General features: G+C 40.2%; 1 protein-coding gene across 3 annotated transcripts in view; it reads left to right on the top strand.

The window, feature by feature from the left end:
* Window positions 1–21,319, top strand: part of EVC (EvC ciliary complex subunit 1) — a 60,585-nt gene that overhangs the window by 36,773 nt on the left and 2,493 nt on the right. For 2 of the 3 annotated variants that reach the window (XM_072861692.1, XM_072861690.1), the window contains 8 exons: window positions 1,697–1,909; window positions 8,519–8,628; window positions 9,942–10,152; window positions 12,567–12,773; window positions 13,570–13,714; window positions 18,215–18,323; window positions 20,307–20,433; window positions 20,699–20,792. In XM_072861692.1, coding sequence (XP_072717793.1) covers window positions 1,697–1,909; window positions 8,519–8,628; window positions 9,942–10,152; window positions 12,567–12,773; window positions 13,570–13,714; window positions 18,215–18,323; window positions 20,307–20,433; window positions 20,699–20,792 — 1,216 coding nt within the window. The remainder of the gene's footprint in view (window positions 1–1,696; window positions 1,910–8,518; window positions 8,629–9,941; window positions 10,153–12,566; window positions 12,774–13,569; window positions 13,715–18,214; window positions 18,324–20,306; window positions 20,434–20,698; window positions 20,793–21,319) is intronic. The other variant, XM_072861691.1, reaches the window with a different exon arrangement.

Below are 21,319 nucleotides of genomic sequence, written 5' to 3'. Positions count from 1 at the left end.
GGAGCTCTTAAGATAAGCTATTTATTGTTTGTGAAACAGCTCATTAATACAGTCATTAGCATCCTAGAGGGATCCCAGGAGGAAAATAATTTAGTATTCAGTGCACAGTTTGGATCTTTTACAATAAATGAGAAACACAAAATAAAGATTTTTGGGAAATCTATCCATTCAATGGGTATTGATAAACCTGAACACAGAACAGATACAGGTCCTGTGGAAACAGTACGTGAACCCAAAAATTATCATTACGGGGGCACAGAACTAGTTTTCGCATGCAACCTGTTTCTGAGTTCTTGACTTTGCAATTTAACATCCTCTATTGTTTGGGGGGGGGTTATTTTCTTTTTTATGATACCATATCTAGGAGTTGAAATGGGTTCTTACACAACAGTACATTATACCAGTGTGTCTCCCAGAAAAAGACAAGTCCACTACAACTTTTCATGTCTATGAGCTGCAGACAGATGGTTTTGACATTTATATAAATATCTTCGTGTTTCTATTGAGAGGTTCTAGATTTTAATCACTTAAGAGATTGTAATTAAAAGTATATTTAAAAGAAGGCAACAGCTAGAAGACTTGACTTATTTTTGCAACAGGAATACTGTAAAGAGTTTTAAAAATATTAGCTGTATTTTAAGGAAAAGAAAGGAATGTAAGAGTTTTCAAGAGGGCTAACACTGATTTACAATGAAAGCAAAACCAAGTAGGCAATAAAGCTTTTTGGACTGGTAAGGTCACGTGGAACTCACACAAAAATAGCTCTTCATACTGCTGGAGTACTGCGGTGTCCATGTGGCCTTTCCAATGTGTCTTTCTTTTCTCTCTTCTGCTGGGGAAAGCTACGTGCCCTCACGCCTTCTCCTTAGGGATTATCTCAAATTGTAGCAGGTTTGCAAACACAGCTCGTATCATCACTGTGTATTTGACAGTGAAATTATGTGGTTTTTTGAACAGACTTTTTAGCTTGGATGCCATCTGACTAAATCACCCAAACTCTTCTTGCAAGTGAAACAGCCTCAGCAATTGAAAACCACTCATAGGGGACTAGTTTTAATAAAACCACCAGAAGGTGTTTGTTTTCCTAGGCTTGAACCTGTTCTGCATCAGAAGGAATTTGAATAATTCTGTCTTTCCAGAAGGCATTGAAGAGTGTCATATTTCTGAGCACCAGCTAGTAACATGACTAGTGTCACTTTTGTCTAACTAAATGCCATACTGTCTTTTTTAACTCTTCCTTCTTTCTTGCCTTCATTCATTTCATATCAGCACCTTTGAAAATGTGCCTGTGAGGTGTTGTGCTACACCAGATTGTTTCCACAGCAACTTTCAAAGTGTTTTTATAACACATCACCATAGCCAGTAAAACCAGATATTCTTTGTACTGTCGTTGCATGTGGGCAACAATTAGGGTTCAAGGTTTCATGTGCTCATGCCACTATTGCATTTTAAATACCCTTGTGTGCCTTGAACCAAAACATTTAAGTTGCTCCATCTACAAAACCTGGTCTTTTTAACTCAAGCTTTAGTGGCATTGGATTTTAGCTCTAGGGGTCGGTCATTGGCCCAGTGTTTGGTTCAGTGGGACATGGTTCCCTCACTGGCGTCATGGAGACATGCAGTGAAACAGTTCCAGAGAGCCGGCGGGTTCACTTTCTCACCTGTCTCTCTCTGTCCCTCTTTGTCCCTCTGTTAGGAGCTGTACTCTAAAGCTTCCCGTGCTTTAGCGGAGTTGGTGACGGAGCTGTTTCTTCACACCCTGCCTGTTGTGACTGGCCTCTCTGTAAGAGAATGTGAGCTTCTGAAAGAGGAATGGCATGAGAATTTCGTCCCTCAGCTGGAGAAATGGGAGGCCCACCGCCAGAGACGCTGGAAGCTTTTCCAGGAACAGCTATTGCAAGAAAAAAAAGTAAGAAAGACCTATATTATGTTCTGGGACATAATCCCTGTCTAAAAACAGGGATATGGAAAAAAAAAATCAAGATACTTATCTGTGGGGAATATTTTGTCTATAAATATACAGCCCAGGTCGAGACACAGGATGAGAGTCAGGATGGGCAGTTTGACCTGCAGTATGGAGTGAATATATATGCTGTGCATGTAGACTTGCATAGAGGAGTCAGAGAGTAATTACTGAACATCTGTCCACAGTGTTTGACGGCTTTGTCAGCACATAAACATTTTTTGGCAAGGCTGCTGTCTGATGTCCTCAACTCTTGAGCATCTACAGAAGCAGTTCAAAAAACCCTTCATCTGGTCTGTTTGGAGAGGGTACATTATGAGTACAGCTTACAGGAAAGGAGGCCTTACAATGGTAAATATTTCTTAATAATTTTTATATATTAATACTATAATAATTGGAAACATATGATACACACTTTATATAAAACTTATTATTTACTCTGAGAAGGTGAAGAAACACACATCCAGCTTTCCTGCTCTGTTTGGGCCAGCATAGTGGGCATTGACATGAGAGGAGAAAAGCAACAACAGTACATGCGGAGGGAGGTATCTTCAGCATTAGGCTGGAACTCAAATATACCTTCAATTTATTCATGCAATGCTATGTCTCTGTTAACACTGCTCTGAAGACTAACACAGCTTAGTCAAAGAAAGACCTGTATACAAAGGTGTGCCCCTTCCCAAATGTCAAGTGCGTGCTGCACGTATAGAGTAATTGGAACTTCTTAAATAAAAGGTTGGCAGAATTCTTTAACACTGGCAAAATCATACTTTTCCCTTGCCTCATTCTCCAAAGTGCCTGGACAATCCAGTACATGGTTCATAAGGTATTGATTGAGTCCCTAATTATTACAGGCTGCTATAAGGTGTTCAACTTTTCCACCCACTCATATTTAGGGTTCTTCCATAAAACCCTGTGATTCAGGAAACTGTGGGCTTCCTGCTAAATCTGGTACAGTGGTTTGCTGACCAGTGGTTTTAGAACATCCTTGGGAATACAAAAGTAAAATTATTCATTGGAAATTTTTAGCCATTTACTTTTTTTCTTCTCAGTTTTCCTTAATCTGGGGTTATACAACATGCACTTCCCTCATCATTTTGTATTTACTTTATTGTAACTCACCTGTTATCTCAACTTTTTTAAAAACAATTCTGCTTGCCTCTTCCGTTTCTGTGTCACAGGGATATCTAGCAAACTAAACTAAAAATATGCTTGGGACCAACCACTGATGCCAATGAGTCTGCTCACATGCTTTAAATTAGGGGTGGGCATTTGTGTTTTCTAGGACTGCTGGCTGGCATTTAGTGTTTGAATTTGGCATACCTATACCTTCAGTGATTAATGAAACAATGCCTGACCTCAACTTTTTTTATTTTGCCCCTTTTTATCAAGGATTAGATTCAATACCTGACTTGGCAAGCTTAATCCTCTAGGTTGGTGTTCATTTTCACGTTCACTGAGGGTTCACAAATTGCCTGTCCTTGTATGTGAATGACCTGAGCAGCCTGGACTAGTAGGTGCACTACAAGCATGTCTCATAGTGCATGGAGACCAAAGCACCATGGTGGTGTCTGCTGTCATTAAAAACCACAGTCAGAGAAGGAGGAGGTTCTGGTGTGCAACTTATGATTAGTCTCAGAAGTCAGAGTGCATGTTAGGGCACCTCTGCTCTGGTCCTTCCACTGTCCCGTTGAACCTCAGCCATTGTTCGGGGCCAGAGGGGATGTTGTTCAAGGGCTAGGAGACTCTTCACAGAGGTGGAGATCTCAAGTCTAAAGTTTTGTTCCAAAAATGCTGTTTATGCATTCCTCTGTTACTATCATCAGGCACAGTGTTGAGTGGAGAAACCACACCCTGGGATTTTTTCTCAAGGGATTAAAAGGATTAGTTCACCTCCAGCACCCAGTTACTGGATAATAGCTCTTTGGGAAGCACTGTATGATGGATTCATCGTATGTGAATTCAAATGTTCCAGTCATGCCCAAGCATAGGTTATTTAAACTAGAAAGCTGACATTCCATCACTTTCAGTGTACCATAGCATTCATAATACAAAGCAGATGGCTTCCTAGCTGAAAAAAACGAAAGAAAGGGATTGCTTGCATCATTAACAGTAATTACTGAGTTATAGAGGAATTAATTTAGCAATGACAGAGCTCTCTCATTGGTCTCTGGGTCACCAGTACTGCAGTTGGGCCTTATTCAATATAAAAATTTCCTGAGCAGCAGAGTGAGCTGTCCTAAGGACAAGTGATTCTGAGGGATAAATTACTAGAAGAGACAAGGGTTTCTCCTAGTGGGAAAATGTGTGATTCCTCAAGACAGTATTCTTTGAGGGAGCTTAAGTAGCTTTTTAAACTTAATGCGTGTGGCTTTTTGGAAGTGGTTTGAACTAAAGTGGAAAAAAGTCTGCTGTTATCTCCAAAGGAAGCATGCAGGGAGATAGCTATTCCATCAAAGCTAGGCTGGCAGATTTTCATGTATAAGCAAGTCTGAAAAACATCACACAACTCATCATATTATGTTCAAATGCATTTCTTGGCCCTTTCCTAGTATAAACAGAGCAGCATGCACTTCTAAGCAATAAGCTGACATTTGTGTCCTACAAAAAGGAGCACTTGGTTTCCACCTTAAGAAAAGAAGGAAGTGACAGTGCCACACTTGTGACAGCTGATCATGTCATTTAGGAGATCCCAAAGATGTTACAGTGCTGAATATGACAGAAGATCCATAAATCAACTTTCATATTGACAGGCCTTTTAATTTATCAGGCGTTTTCCAGCAGGAGATATGACTTTCATTTGCCTCTTGATAAATGTACTATACTAAGAGTTACATAGTCACCTGCTTTACAGACTTGGGAAGTCTAACACCAGAAGGCTTTTCACCAGGGTATTTATGTGTGCTTTTCAAGGTGGCTCAAAAAGACATTTTTCCCATTTACTTGAACTGCACTTTTTTTTTTTTTTTAGATTATCTTTCCTAGCATTTTACATATCTGGAATATGATGTCCTTTAGGGGAACAGAATCTCTTCTACAATTGAAAAGAAAAAATCAATTTTGTATTTAACTTTTGCCTTGTACGCTTGAGGATGTGAGTGAGGCAAATGAGAATAAATGACTAGTGAAAATAAGTCTTGAGCGTTTTCCCCTGTAGCCCCTACCTCATGAGTTCTGTAGGCGAGCTCTCCTGCCTGGGCAGCAGTTACGGGGAGCAGACTGCTGCACCAGGCTGAGGTACTTGCTTGGCATTCAGTGTGCATCACACCCCATCTACAGGCTGTTAGGGAGAAATTGCTTTCCTTCGATTTCCTGAGAATCGGTGCTAAAAATGTCAAACTGAGAGCTGCAGAAGAAAGAGTGAGCTTACTTGGGTGTAATTTGCTGTTGTATCTGAGGTCTAACTCAAAATATTTTATGGGTTTCATTACCTACCGAAGACATATTCCTCACCTTCATTGCCAGAGAGTAATACTTCATGTTAGCAGTGCTCCAGAAGGTCTTGTAATGGACTTGTTGCCAGGAAGCAAAAGATGGAGAAGCTTACAGAGAAAAAATGGGATGAGGAGATTTCCGTCCATTCCCACATTGTTGCTTGACACCCTGTAAGCTGAACCAACATCTGCTTACCAGTTTTGACACGGTGTGCATTTTATTGCTTTCTCTTAATTTTATACACATATTTTCATAGTGATTGGAATGACTCTTCTTTTCAAGAAGCCAGACATTCCTTGGAGCTTTACTCCCCCATTTACCATGCTTTTGTCACTGGTTTTACTGGTTAAATGCAGGAATTGGAGAGCCCGAGCTCTGTTCCAGCCGCTGGGTCTGTGCAGCAGCATCATTTTCTCCACTCTGTACTGACCTGTCTCTGAGCAAAGTAAGGCCATTCCCAAGAACAGGAAAGCTTGGAGAGGCACCTGGAGATTTGTCCCAGCATTGGAAGGTCAGTGCAGCACAAAGCCTGACCTTTCCACCTGGCTTGATGAAATAGTTGTCTGTGTTTTGCTGGTTTTCAGCAATATGTCAGCAGCCTCAAATTAAGATTCCCAGAGGATCTTTGCTGTTGCATTTGTGCCTGCATGTGTGAGTTTTTGTAGTGTTTTGGAGGTGGAAAATACCCAGCCCTTCCAGCCCATCCCAGTGCACCATTGAAGTGTTGCTTCCAATAAAACATGCAATATTCTGTTCTTATTCCCAGCTGATCCTTCCCTTCTTGATCATCTTTCTAATAGCATTTTTGAGACAAAACACTGGTTTAGTATTTGGTCTAAATCTCAGTCTTCCTTATTTATCATCCCATCTTAAATGCGTAATAATCCCCCTCCTTTCCTCTTTGTTCTCTTACTACTTAGATGGCTGATGTACTTCTACTGTTCAGTTTAATAACTGTGTGCAGGGGTATTTTCTGCTGTATTCTCAGCTTTCCATTGGTCTCAGGGGTGAAGAGACCTTTTATAAATTTTGCATACAGCTTACCTTAAATGGACTTGCAAAGGAAAAGGTGACTCATTCTTCCCCTTTAAAAGAAAGTCTGTGTTCACCACTACAGAACTGGGCTATTTCTTCATAACAGAACATAATCAGAAGTAGACAATGACTACAATCACTGTCGTCGTTACTATTCTAAGTGCCTTTTTGGGTAGGAGATACTGATAGCAGCAGAGGTGTTAAGTTTTAGTTTCTTGGCTGCAATATTATATCATTTATCATTCCAGTTGTAATTCAGAAAACATCTGTCTTCTGTATCTTGGTGATCTACATCAGCTTTAATCCACAAGCTGTTTGAGAGTAAGTGTACAGACAGGCCCTTCAAGAGCAACTTCTCAGTGAATAACCAGGTCTCCAAAAATGATGGGAAACCATGTCTGAGCCACAGCCAGTCTCTCATTGAAAATGAAAATACTTCTAGAAGGTAAAAGGTCACTTTCAGCCCTTCTTTTAAGTGCTGAAAGAGACATTAAAATACACAATGTGATGGATCTACTAGGCATATGCAGAGAGGTGTGAAACACTAGGAAGCCTTATCCACAGAGCTGCTAAAGGGAAATACTGATACAGTTATTTCTTGAAGCAAGTATTTTCCATCTGTCATGATGATACCTGGAGACCTGATAGACCTCAATTTGACACTTGCAGCATGCAATCGGAGAAGGCACTGTGCTCGGCTGTGCTCTGTGATTTTAAGAATCGCGTAGACTTAAGTCAGTTGAGGTCTGGCTACACAGGTATGTCTTGCGGCTCTTTCCAAGAGCAGCCTGGTGGGCTCCCTGGCGTTGTACAGACTTTCAGCCTGTGCTTCTGATGCTCAGCTGAACTCTTTCCATCTGTCACCTGTTGAGGACTGCCTGCCCGTCCTTCCCAGGCATCCTGCTCAAGAGTATGTGTTTTGGTAAGGTTTTCTGCATGGAGAGGGGACAGTTATATGTGTTGCCGTGTATGCTACAGGGAAGACGCTATCCAAGAAAGAAATACGTTTTTATTTTAAAGCCAAAGGTGGTGTGGTTTCTGATGTTCTGCACTTCCTGGGGTAGTTCATTCTGTGCTCACAGATAAAGCCTCTCTCCTGCACAGGTCACTGCTTCCCAAGGAAAAGACTATCAAATCCAGTAGGAAGGCCCAGTACCACTCCTGGTTCCTACCCCTAACAATCATGCAATTACACGTCTAATTCTCTGCTAGACATATTGATCTAGTGAAACCTTGCTGTCTGCAATAATAGAAAATTTAATACCTCATGTTCTGAATGAGGCTAGAACATGAAGTGAAGCTGTCAGAGGGCCTGAGTATTATATTTAATTTAGGGCTCTGCATACATCTGCAGGCAACCTGCATTTATCCAGCTGCCAGTGTAGCCTAAAATATACTCTTCATCTCACAGTAATAGAGTTTGGGCCTTACAACCATTTCATCTTATGGCTTATTCATTAAATTCTGGCAATATGCTGAACAAAATCTTAAGTCCATATCTCCACAAGTTTACAGTCTAATGGCAAATCCTTCAAAATATTTAAAGATTCAATTCTTTGATCTAAATATCACCCTGAAGGAGCTGTAAACTTGCAGTCCATAAACCTAATCACGCATCTCCATTTCTAACTATTAGCACTATGTACTATACACAAAAGTGTGATGGAAGATGGCATCTTTATTTTGTTCAGTGAAAATAAAAACTGCATTCTCTACTAGTGAAAAAAAAAACCAAACAAAAAGTGCACTGCAACCTGCTGATAAGTCAATGCAATATTTTGTGCTGTATTGTTCTTTTTCTCTTGCTCCTCTGTTGTTGAAACCGGAAAAGCTGTAGGAGACACAGCTGATCCAAAACAGTGCAAAGCCTCCCTTTCTTTTCAGTGAGCTTTGTTTAAGACTCTGATTGGGAAAAAAATATTCCTAAGTAGAGTAATTTTAATTCAGCTTGAGTTTGTTTCTTGAAAGACGGGATGATTGTTTTTAGCAAAATGACATCAAATAAACCCCTGTTTCATAATGTGGTGACTAGAATGACTGAAGTCAGAGTATCTTATGATTGTAATTTTTTTCCCCTGCTTTCAGCTATGGATGAAAGAATATGCGCTGTCTGCTGTGATGCAAAAGCACCTGTCTGAGAAACAAGAGAAGATAATTCAAGGTGTCGTAAGCAGAGTAGGATGCCTCAGTGATGAGTAAGTTTGGTTTTATCAGTAAGCAGTGGGGTGAAACTGCACTGTTGCATGCACAGATAAAAACTTGTATACGTTATGTTGTGCAAAGCAGTGTTGAGGGACTATGAGCATCTTCAGACAGAGAGGCAGTTACTCTAGTTTTTTGTCTGAGTATCAAAAACAAATTAAAAAAACAGATATCATGACTCCTCATAAGTAGGAAAAATAGAGTCTTCTGTGATTTGTCAAGTGGTGTGCTTTCTGTATATCTACTCCTGTGTTTATGAGTGATTTCTAATTTTGAACCAGCCTCTCTTTGCACTCTGTATGTCACATTGGAGTTGGATATTCTTCAAGGTAAAATGTTCAGTCCAGCACCATTCAGCTCTGCCTTTGCTTTCTGGTGTTACAATACCACTGACCATCGCTTTGCATGATAATGACTCCTCTCTTGCATTCTGTCTGTATTCACCAAGGAAACTTTTAGTTTTATCTCGTCTTTGTACAGCTAAACAGCTCTTTGATGGAGATACTTCTCAAGAAACCACAGTTCTGTGTTATCTGCCTCGTTTTGATTAAGATATCAAATGACTTCATTCACTGTGGTCTTCACATTACCAAAGATCAGAGCATTTGAAGACTTGTCTGTTTGGAATATTGGTATTATTGCCATTGCACTCCTTTATTTTGGCTCGACTTTTCAGTTGAACCTTCTATTTTCACATTCTCTGACTTCAGTGTTTCCCAAGATTCGGTACCTAGAGAGCCCACGGTGCCTTACACATACACACAAGTTAGATGCAGGCATAAACTGTCATCCCAAATGTGCATACAGATTTCACTCACCTGGTCCAGTATCAACTTCAAAATTTGCTCTCCTGTTTAAAATTCACCACAAACTTGCTTCAGCCATGTCTGCCCTGCCAGCTAACACTAGCCTCTTTGATGTCTCTTCAGAGTGTGCCTCCTTGGTAATCCAAGATACGCTCTCCTGCATTTTCTTGAAATAACTTTCCTGTAGTTCTGATAACATACTCTTTTCATCTTATTTCAAGTCTCCTATTAAAAAACCTTTTATTATGTAATTATAGGTGACGATTTATCTCTTTTCTTCCTATTTTTATTTTAACTTCAGTGTGACAGAACTAGAAGTCTATCACAGCGGTTCCCATTCTTTACAGCTGAGCAGCTTTCCAAGGCATGCTACGAACAAGAAGACATTACACAGAGTGAATAGTAACTCCTGTCACCTTTGAGCAATGACTTTGCTGAACACAGGTGTGCCAAATCAGCAAGCAGCTCAGCTGATTGATTTTTAATGGTCCTTTTTACAGGTCTGTTAACTATATATTGCAAAAACACCGACTTCTGCTGTGTTCAGTACTCACAAGGTTAAGCCTCCGAAGAGTTGGAATGGCAGCCCTGGCCCGCATGAGACTGTCCAGAAAGAAGAGTTTGCTTCAGGAACTGAGAGAGCAGCATACCCTGCAGAAGGGATCCTCCCCCTGCCAAGATGAGGACCAGTGGCAGTTACAGAAGGCTGTGGTAGGTACAGTGTCCGGGTGCTTTTTCTCCAGAGGTCTCATATGCTATGATGTCTGGCATTAGAAGTAGCTGTAGAAGATTCCACCACCCCCCACCCCCCCACCCCCCCAAAAAAAAAAAAAAGTTCAAGTTCCAAATAGAAAGGAAAATATTCTCTGTCAAAAATGCACCCACTGCTGGCATAGGAGGTCCCTGAGTGTGCCTGTTTTAGTTTGGGCAGACATTTAAAATTCCCTAATACTTTATCTACTGGCTAGCTATCTGTGATATGTGTTATCACAGCAAGCTTATTTAGCTATTTCTTTTATATGAAAATAGTAATGAAAGAAGGCATGCCAGTATGTATGAAGGACTTCTACACAAGTTACTGCTTCAAGGTAAGATAAACTATTAATTCTGCTAGGGATTGTAATATGCACTTGAAAAGTTCTTACTTGAGCATCAGAAGAAATTCTTCCCTCCACCAGACCTAGCAAGTTCTTCTATACTGTCACCATTTTTCATTCTTTTTTCTTTCTCCTCTGCCCAGGAGATGCTCAGCATCCATTCCCCTGACATCCTTCCAAGTAATCTGGCTCCTGTAGGTCAAGGAGATGGGAGAAAGTTTAAGGGATATTTAGACTTGATATGCCCACAGGTCACTTTCAAATCTGTTTGTGACTGTTTTTTAGGGTTAATCCATTAAGTGTTGTTGGTTATTTACTTATCTGCACTGGATACTTACTTAGAACAACACTGAATTTCAGATTTCAACCTCAAAGGACCCTAATAGCAGGTGTCAGTGATAGCCCCTGCCCAACCCACTGCTGCTGCACATATGGGTTGAACCCATCCAACACTTTGCAGCTCTGTGCTTCATGCCATTGCTTTGTAATTAGCTGACAGAGATTATTTTGCATCCCTCTAATTCTGATTTGCATAATACAATGCCTAATTCTCCTCTTGGAAGAGGAATAAGGAAATTCTGTCTGCTGCCATTTTCATATTTGATACTTCTATTGAAGTAGTTCCTGTTAAGTGTGAAAATCTCATTAACCTTCAGAAGAAATAAAATATAGTAAAATACAAATGCATATGACTGCATTCCTTTTGTTATGTGCTTTCCACTACTCCCTCTCACTTAGCTCCCACGGGGACGTTAGTTGATGTGTTCCACTGTGTTCCCTAACAAAAATGAAATGTCCCCAGGTATTACTGTTCCTTTGGCCTCTCTCCATTACAGCCTCTTTCCAAGGCCAGCTAAAACACATCTCACAAGGAAGTGCCTATATACACACATAAAAGATCCTTGCTGCCAAAGTAGTAGGACCTAGATCTGGAACTGTGAAAAGTCAGAGAGAAAAAAATGTTATAAAAAACCTCCAAAACTAGAGACAATGTATAAGGATTTAAGGAAAAGGTTAATCTACAGACTCTCAACCAGAGTTTTAGACATACCGTGTTGTTTGAACTAAACTTAATTTGAGCTTGTGCCAATTTTAAACTGGTAGATAGTGTCATGTCTATCTGTTGATTTCATATAAAATGTGAAACAACACTAAAGAATCCTAGCTTGGACATGATAATGTGACACTGGGTCTCTTAAAAAGAAGAGAAATGGTTTAATGACATTCCAACTCTCTAAAAAAAACCATCAGAAACATATGTCTGAGCCATAAATAAAGACATGTCAGAATAACCCAGCATTAATAGGGACATCATTATTTTCCACAGATGAATGTGGGCAGAGCAGGTTCTTTTCCTACTTGCATTTCTTATTTCCAAGAGGGAATCAAATAGGTACTGTCAAATCCCCCAGAATGATTTAATGTTATTTAGCTTTAAATGAGAATATTAGTATAAGAGGGACATCAGAAACTCAATAGAAGGCAATCTATGGAAGACTAATACACGTAAGGAAGACAGAACAGGTCATGCTGGTGAGTGTATACTATTGTGTGCTAAAGAGAGTTTAGAGGGAAAGTGGATTTAAAAAGAATCATAGAAAATGGTGGCAAGGGTGGTCCAAAGACCTCAAGAGACTAGAACTCTTCAGCCTAAAAAAGTGTCTTCTGGAATATAATAGGTTTTAAAGCTGGCATAAAAGATGTGAATAGGAAACAATTTTTCACTTGTTTCTGATAAAAGAATAAGAGAGAGATGGCAGGTTCAAAATAAGAAATGTGTGGATAAGCTGTAGAACTCACCACCACAGGATGCTGTAGATGCCAAGAGTGCAAATGGTTTCCAAGTGCTATGAAACACATTCATGACCTTTCCCAAGGGCTGTAAGCACCAATATACCAACTTTTTCTCAGGTAGACCCCACACAAACGAGTCATTCTGAATGGGTGTAGGACTTACTTTGAAAGTGAAGCTGACTAAGTTCGTCAGCGTATTTAAATGGCAGTGCTATCTTTTTGTCTGATTACCAGGAGTCCCACATTCTGGAAGAGGAGGAAAAGCTCAAGGAAGAAACACAGCAAACCCATTTAGAATTTCACCAGCAGCTAGTCACAGAAATCCAAGAAGCTCTTCAGTTTCTTCAGCAGCACATGGAGCAGGTGATTGGGCGGTCACTGCTGCAGCATGCCCAACGGGAAGCTGGAAAAAAGAGTTCAGATGATGGACAGGACTTCAAGGTATTGAAATGTTCAATAGCAGTTTTCCAAACAAAATGAGTGCTACTTTGCTAAAATGGAAGGCTATTTCATTTATGCTATGCCTAGAAGTATCAGCAGGCGACCATTACGACCTGTGTCAAAACTGAAGGTACCTTGCAAAGTATTTACAAACTAACCGTTATGTAGAAGTACAGTATTTTCTAGTGACTTGCTATAGCAGCCAGAACAGGTTTTATTAAGCCAAACCCTGGAACGTAAAAAAAATTGAGAGAGATCTTGATGACAGAGAATAGCAAAACTGAGGAAGAAATGGAGATGGTTATCTATCAATGAAGGTTTTATGGTTAATTAATAGTATTTGTATATTAACAGATCATAATAATTCATAGATATATAATTAAGTAAAAATAAAACTTGCTTCATAGGTTAATAAAATTGTTCCAAAGCAAATATTTGGATTTTCTGTAAAATGGAAAGTTGTAGTAGAGCTACACATATATTGATTTACTTTTCTGGCAGTCAGGTTGACAGGTAAAATGGGCTATAGAGATTGAACAGATAGGGGAATGGCCCCTTCCCAGATGGAGCTGAGGAACTTTAGAAAGATTTTACTGTAATTTTTCATGTTGAAATGTTCCATGGATTAATAGAAATACTTGTTTTCCAGTGTCTCAGTCTGCCACATTTTTAAAGCACAAAATCCACAATTTTGTGTGCACATACAAAATTAGATTGGGTCTTCAGTTTTAGGCAGATCAAAACACTTCAGTTTTTCACTTAGAAAATGAATTGTGACTTGTACTGTGTAATATAGGAGAGACTGGTGGAAGCTGCTGTAGCAAGTGTGTATGGGACCAGCAATAAAATCAATAGACTGGTGCAAAACTACTATCAGCAATTAGGAAAAATCACAGAAGGCTATGAAGGGAAAAAGCTTCAACAACTGAAATCCTTACAAGGTATGTGTGATATTGACAACTATAAGATAATTCTTGTTTTTTAACAGATAAATTAATTTTCTTATCACTTTAAAGATTGCTTTTAAAGATAACAGAAATCTGTTATTTAAAGTAAGCAACAAAGCAAAATTTCCACCCTTGAAGGAGAAGTGGTAGAACTGTTATTATTAATAATTACTTGAATTACAGGCGTAGATGCAGGACCCTGTTACTTGAAGTTTGGTACAGACACACACAGAATGATGACCCAGTGTTGGAGATTATAGTTTAACCACGAACTCTGGTTCACCAAGCTAAGGTCAGAGATACCACCATAGTCACAACCACCAGCAGTTGATTTTCTGGTGCTCTAAACCTCAACACAAGGTGGAAGAATTTAGAAAGCAGAGAGTTGTACAAGTATGAGGTGGTACAGCCAACGTCTACCATAAACAGTGTTCAACTTTGCATATTAATATATGCAAATAAAATGAATAAATGAATCAAATATTCATAGGGAGAGAGAGAGGGTATATGACAGGCCCCTACAAGCTGAATCTTTTCCCTAGAAGGGAGGAGATCAGGGTTTGCAATTCCTGCTCCCATGTTAGAAAACACAAATGTCATTGGCAGTCTGCTTCCTCTGAGGTGACTGCCCTCAGCTTTGGGGAATAGATTCTTATATTCATTCATTTTTTTGGCTCAGTGAAATGTTGTTGTCTCTGAAGTTGAGGAAATGCATTAGAAGAGACACCAAAAAAACCAAGCACGCCCATCCTGGAACACTCTGTGAGCTACTGCATTGTTTCTTAGCTGTCAACCATGACCCTCTCACAGGTTGTGAAACTTCTGAAGAGGTTTATGAACTCCTGGATGTCACATAAATACAGGCAATTTCTCCTGGAATTTTTTTTAATTGCTCAGTTCCTTCAGGACAGGAGAACAAAAGCAAGCTGTGATTATTGATTACTTTTGTAAACATTCTCTCCTCCCCGGATGAAGGCTGTTGGCATTAAATGAAGTTAGCAAGTTAGCAAAACGGAAATAGCTTCAGAGGCTAAGTATTTGAGACACATGGGATGGATTTTTTTTCTAAAAATAGAGTTAGCAATTTTAAATAGAAAAGATTCTTTAACCATAGAAGAGAGTTTTTGAAGAGGAACAGGCGTATCCACTCAAGACTGAGATCCAGAGATAAGTTGGTACGAAGGATTTGTGAGCCCCAGTAGTAGCTAGATATGCTCACTGGTTATAAGACAGAACCAATCTGTTCTGCACTGCCCTCTTGTGAACCTTGAAAACTTTAATATTGGAAGCTGAAGTGCTAGGGTTAGGCAAAATCTGTGCGGGGATTTTTGACAATCTGTATTTTAGACATTGGCAGATAGCAAGGCAGTCAGTTACTTAAGTTCTCACCAAGTCCCTCTAAAGACCTTTTTGGCCCTGATTCAGCCAACTACAGAGTCTAAAATCCCTTTGATTTGAGTTCCTTTAAGCAGGAATTAAAACTGAAGCCTGTTCCAGAATGCCTCTCTGATCTGAGCTGAGATGGATGTCATAAGAATCATAGAATCATAGAATTGTTTAGTTTGGAAAAGACCTTTAAGATCATCAAGTCCAACAGTTAACCTAACACTGCCAAGTCCACTACTACACCATGTCCATAAGGGCCACATCTACATGTCTTTTAAATATCTCCAGGGTGGTGACTCAACCACTTCCCTCAGCAGCCTGTTCCAATGCTGGACAACCCTTTTGGTGAAGAAATTTTTCCTAATATCTAATCTAAACCTCCCCTGGTGCAACTTGAGGCCATTTCCTCTCATCCTATCACTTGTTACTTGGGAAAAGAGACTGACACCCGCCTCGCTACACCCTCCTTTCAGGTAGCTGTAGAGAGCGATAAGGTCTCCCTTGAGCCTCCTTTTCTCCAGGCTAAACAACCCCAGTTCCCTCAGCCGCTCCTCATAAAACTTGTTCTCTAGTCCCTTCACCAGCTTTGTTGCCCTTCTCTGGACACGCTCCAGCACCTCAATGTCTCTCTTGTAGTGGGGGGCCAAAACTGAACACAGGATTCGAGGTGCGGCCTCACCAGTACCAAGTACAGGGGCACGATCACTTCCCTAGTCCTGCTGGCCACACTATTGCTGACACAAGCCAGGATGCTATTGGCCTCCTTGGCCACCTGGGCACACTGCTGGCTCATCTTCAGCCGGCTGTTGACCAATATCCCCAGGTCCTTTTCCGCTGGGCAGCTTTCCAGCCACTCTTCCCCAAGCCTGTAGCGTTGCATGGGGTTGTTGTGACCCAAGTGCAGGACCCAGCACTTGACCTTGTTGAATCTCATACAGTTGGCCCCAGCCCATCGATCCAGCCTGTCCAGATCCCTCTGTAGAGCCTTCCTCCCATAAAGCAGATCAACGCTCCCGCCCAACTTGGTGTCATCTGCAGACTTACTGAGGGTGCACTTGATCCCGTCGTCCAGATCATTGATAAAGATATTAAACAGAACTGGCCCCAATACTGAGCTCTGGGAAACACCACTTGTGACCAGCCGCCAACTGGAGTAAACTCCATTCACCACAACTCTTTGGACCTGGCCATCCAGCCAGTCATTATACGCTTGAATGTTCTGCTTCATCAGTGTTTTGATATTGCTCTCAACTGGTCTCCCAATTAGGTTGTGAGACCTAGAATACCAGTCACTAGAACCACAGTCAGCCTTCTGGTAATTGCTCATTTAGATTTTTTTTTTCTCCTAGAGTTTGTGTGGATATATTATTGTTTCAGTGTATTGGTGTTCCATGAACTACGAGGAAGAAAATTGCATGTGTAAGCAGCGCACATTTTCTTTTCAACTGAAGAAAAAGAAAATCCTTCTGCTGCAATGTTAGCCTACAGGCATGAGGGAGGATAAGAGTATTTATGTTGGTGAGAAAAGCAGGAGTGTTTTAGATTTGGGTGAGAGAGAAACCCAGCTGAAATTCACAGATCAGATGAATGTGAAGTGAAAAAATACTGCAAACCTACATCTGCATGCTGCAGCCCGGCTGAGATTTTCAATATCAACAGATAACTACTTCAGCTTTGTTGGTGCTTTTTACATTAGGAGTGAGCACTACCATCTAATAAGGGACTTTGGTGCTTTAGTACACGTAAGTCCTTCTTTAACCTAAGTCTAAATTTGTAATGCAGAACCCCGCTCCTTTCTCATTTCAGTATTGGCCCCAGAAGCACTTAAATTTCTCTCTGTGATTCTTAACAGCTGAAGCTCTGCTCCAGAGCACAGCCAGGGCACCCTAAGCCCTGCCAGCCGGCCAGCTACTTTCCATCCAAGCTCAGCCAGGAGGCAGAATATCCATGTTTCTTCCTTTTCAGAAGGGGCTGATCTGTTAGGTGATCTCCAAGCATGATTACCATACTGAGAGTGTGATCATTCTCACCAAATACTCTCATAACTTCTCTCTCTAAAACACAAGATGGAAAAAAACAGAGTTGGCAATAGAGCCACCTACTATGTGATAGCCCTGGGGTTAGAATGGCCACATAGGAAATTTCTTATCTACTTCATTCATTGATAGCTAAATGGGAGTAAGGACCATAATGCCAGGCTTCCCTCCCAGTGACTGTGCTTAATGTCAAGCTAGAGGATTTTGTTTCTTTGGGCATCCCTTGGCCTAGTAAATCTGAATTTACCATCTGTCTGGCACAGCCCCAGGAAAAAAGGTGGAGAGTACCTCCCCCCGCCCAGCCAGCCCAGCCCAGCCTAGAGTACAGCCAGTAACTGCTCCCTGACGGTGCTGGTGGTAGGAGAGGTGCCTGTCAGCCTCTCCAAGCATTTGGAAAAGGTCGAATGCTCCCCAAATGAATGTTATGTACCCTAATCTGTTACGTACCCATCCATCTCCCTCCTTCTGTGCTTTATTTAAAAGCAGTGGTGCAAAGAAACTGGTCCTATCTGTCAGACATGCCCCAAGCCTTGCTGCCAGGCAGGACTTCAGGAGGAAGAGTCAGGAGCCTGGTCAGCAGATAAGTGCCAAGTTACTCGCAGAGTGCGAGCGTACGCAAAAGTACCCAGAATACTTCGCCATCAAATGAGGGGACGTCTAGTGAAGTTAGGCATTCCCAGGACTAAGTGGCCTCTGAGCAGAGATTTTCTTTATATTGCATTTTTTGTTTAGGTGTTACAGTTCTTGCTTAAGGCATCAAGGTCTTTGCCTAAAATTTCTGCTTTGAATTCCATGTTAATCAGTTAGCCTAGTGGGAGAAGTAGATAAGAATAGGAATTCAGTGACATTACCATCTCAGCTAAATGATCTACAAACTATTGTCTGTGCAACAGATCACAGTGGCAGAGCAAGAGTGTGTAAGAAGTACTTGATATCCCTAAGGAGCAGTAACTTTGGAAAGACTACCTAGAACAGGGATTAATTTGTGCTGATGCAAAACATAAACTGTAAGGTTGCCACAACTCACAGTTTGTAATTTTGAGCAGAAGATTTTACAAAAACATTATTTCAGCAGAAAGAGGTGAAAGGAACAGACTTAGGAAGAAACAAGAGAATGAACTCACATTGAAAGAAAAACAGACCAAAGGCCTGCTGAATGTGTCATCCGCAGTCCATCAAAGGTAAGAGCAGGCAGCAGCACTGCTGACTCTGTTTAAATAATGTTGTGAGTGTTTGCAGATCTACATAAATGTCTAGCTGAATACATGTCTTGGGTTTGCATTTTATATTTGTCTTTAATGGAAAAGAAGTATCTGTTGCCAAATTATGTCTACCCTTTGATCTCAGAGAATTACTTTCTTATTAAATAAACTTTCTGATGCTCATTAATTACAGACTGAAGAACTATACATAGACAGTTTGAAAAGAGAGAATGAAAAACAATGCCAAAACATATGCCAAATTTTAAAAGAAATTTAATTAACATAAATATAGGATGGGAACCGATGCTGTCTAATTCATTACGTTCCATCTTTTCTGCTTTGATCATCAAAAGTGTTTGTTAGTTTGCTGTTGAGTAAACATATACCATAATGAAGAGAAAATGTTTGAAGCATAAATAATACTCGAAATGGCAAGAAGATTTCAGTGAATGCCTTGGACAATCAAGATTACTTGCACTAAATTTAGAGTGGAATCCCTCAAATGTTAATTAAATAAAAATCATATTTAATTCATTACTGATTTTATGAAACTTAGAGTCCAGACAAAAAGCACTGCAATTCCAAAGAAATAAGTTGTCATAAAAAGCTGTATGACTTGGCATGCACGTGACACATTTTTGTAGTGATTTTATTTCTTTACTCTTGGTTTATTATCCAGAACAACACAGCATCTACAGTTGTGACACTGTAAAGACATTAATTATTTTTTTAGACATTCTCTTAATTCTAAATGGAAAGAAATCATTGCCCACTTTCTGGTTTTCATCCTTGTTTGAATTAGTATAGAAATGGATTCATGTAATACCAGGCTTCATAAAAGATCTGTTAGTTATTCATTATCAAGTTTATAATTTATTCTGACATATAAATTCACTTCTAGCTGTTGTCTCAGTTTTTTGCTCCCATAATCTATTCTAGTGTCTTAAAACAAAATACAATCAAATTGGCCTTCATGCAAGCAGAAATAGGGTATTGAAGAATGTAACTATTCAGTATCTAAGCTGGTCTCATAACCATTAGTAATCAAACCCATTTTCTATTGTCATTATGATTTCTTTTACAGTCAAATCCCAGTCCTGTGTAAATTAATGGCAAAGTTTCCATTAATTTGTCTAATTTGTCTAACTCCTGTTAAACCCAACATAGATTGTTTTATTTCATTTTGCCCTTGGTGCAAGGTTATGAATGTGAGTTCAAAAAGCAAATTTTGAAAGCTAACCTTCTGTGAGCATTGACCATTACAATAGCAACTTCATTATGTGTAAATGTCAGAAACAATTTGTGTTACCTCCTTCCCTGAGGAATGTGATGGGTGATTGACAGCATTGGTTCAATGTAGATCAGGCAAGAGAACAGAAGAAATACAGATTCAGCGAAGTTGCAGCCATTCAGGTTCTACTGTATTAATATTAATCTTTAACCAGCAAAATAAAACAAGCGAGGAATGTAGCTGTCAATGCTCCCAATTGCCAGGTTTTGAATTACCATGTTTCTGGCTCAGTCTCAACCTGGTACTGAAGAGCCCTGAATGAAATGCCTGATTCTTAATCCTTTATCCTCACACCTGATCTTCTAACAGCTTGTCTCTTTGGCAAGCAGACAGTAAAGCTGTCTTACAAAAACATACAATGGTTTTGAAAGCAGACTTCAACATTAGAGCTGAACTCCAGCTCCCAAAGTCCGGGCATGGACAACCAAAATGCCTGCTGCAATTCCTACCTCTAAAAGGCGCTTATATCCCATGGAAAGCCAAGACAGGTTATTAAAATAAGTAAATCTATTGAAAATCTACCACAAAATTTTTTGTCCCAGCAGAAGCTGGATGGGCCGATACTGTTAATGAGCCTTTCTCTCTACAAAATCTTCTACATACACTTTGCCAGGATTGTATTCCTCCCTTGAACTGAACAACATTGGTACTTTTAAATTTCTCTTGACCAGGATGGTGCTGCAGCAAAAGAAGGTTTTGTCTCAGTTTGAACTGCAGCAGCAAATTCGTCTGGAGTCTCTGAAACAGAAGCTGCTGGGATTGCATCACCTAGAAACTGAGTTGGAGAATCAGCTAAAGGTAAATCAGGGTAAAATGACTCACGGATCTGAAGCAGTCCATGGCAAAACATTGAACAGGTTGTAAGGGTCTCTTTGCTGTCCTAGTTGAAATCAGTGCTAACATTCACTGCTGTCTTGTAGGAAACGCTTCCCTGATGCTAGCCATATTGTTTCCTGTGTTTCTTCAATGACATACGCCTTTTTGTCATGCCACATGTAAAATAACATAACCCAGAATCAAGCTGTGTTGTGTTAACTGACTTCTGGTTTATCCTTGTGTGCAGGAAGCAGAGCGGGACTTTGTGAGCGAGTTGGCTACACTGGCCCAAGTTCCAGTGGCTGTGAAGAAGAAGCCTTCCAAAAGGAGCAAGCCAGCAGGTTGGTACAATCCTGAATTGTTTAAAAAACCTCACATAATTCCACATATCAGTGCGTATTTTGCGATATAACACAATGGAGTTTCAGGAGAGATTTTTTGTCAGTGCCATTTCCCTAATTGGGATGTAGAAAAGTAAGGCAACCTTCCAAGGTCACCCAGCTCGCCAGTAGCACAGCCACAAATAAGTGTCACCATTCCTCACTCCAGGGCAGTCCTTTAGCCAATAGATTGCATTGTATCCACTGAGGTAAGACTTTGCCTTGCTCACCAGAATTATTTTTCATGTCTTTATCATGGTCTTTAGAAATGCCTCTGTTCACCTCAATCACCAAGTCTTTGGGAGAACAGCAGAGCTGAATCACCCAGCTTTCATTCTCCTGGTAGGATGGAAGAATTGCCTTCCCACACACATGCTCAAAAGTAGAATCTTACTGAATCAGGAAACTTGAAATATTTATATGCATTTACTGCAGTTTTAACAAATTAGACTAATTCATTATTCAAGAGATACCTAGGGACAAATTGT

The sequence above is a fragment of the Ciconia boyciana genome, chromosome 5 (genome assembly GCF_034638445.1).
Source record: "Ciconia boyciana chromosome 5, ASM3463844v1, whole genome shotgun sequence".
NCBI lineage: Eukaryota > Metazoa > Chordata > Aves > Ciconiiformes > Ciconiidae > Ciconia > Ciconia boyciana.
The sequence above is the reverse complement of the archived record's forward strand: the minus strand, read 5'-3'. Positions and strand labels throughout refer to the sequence as shown.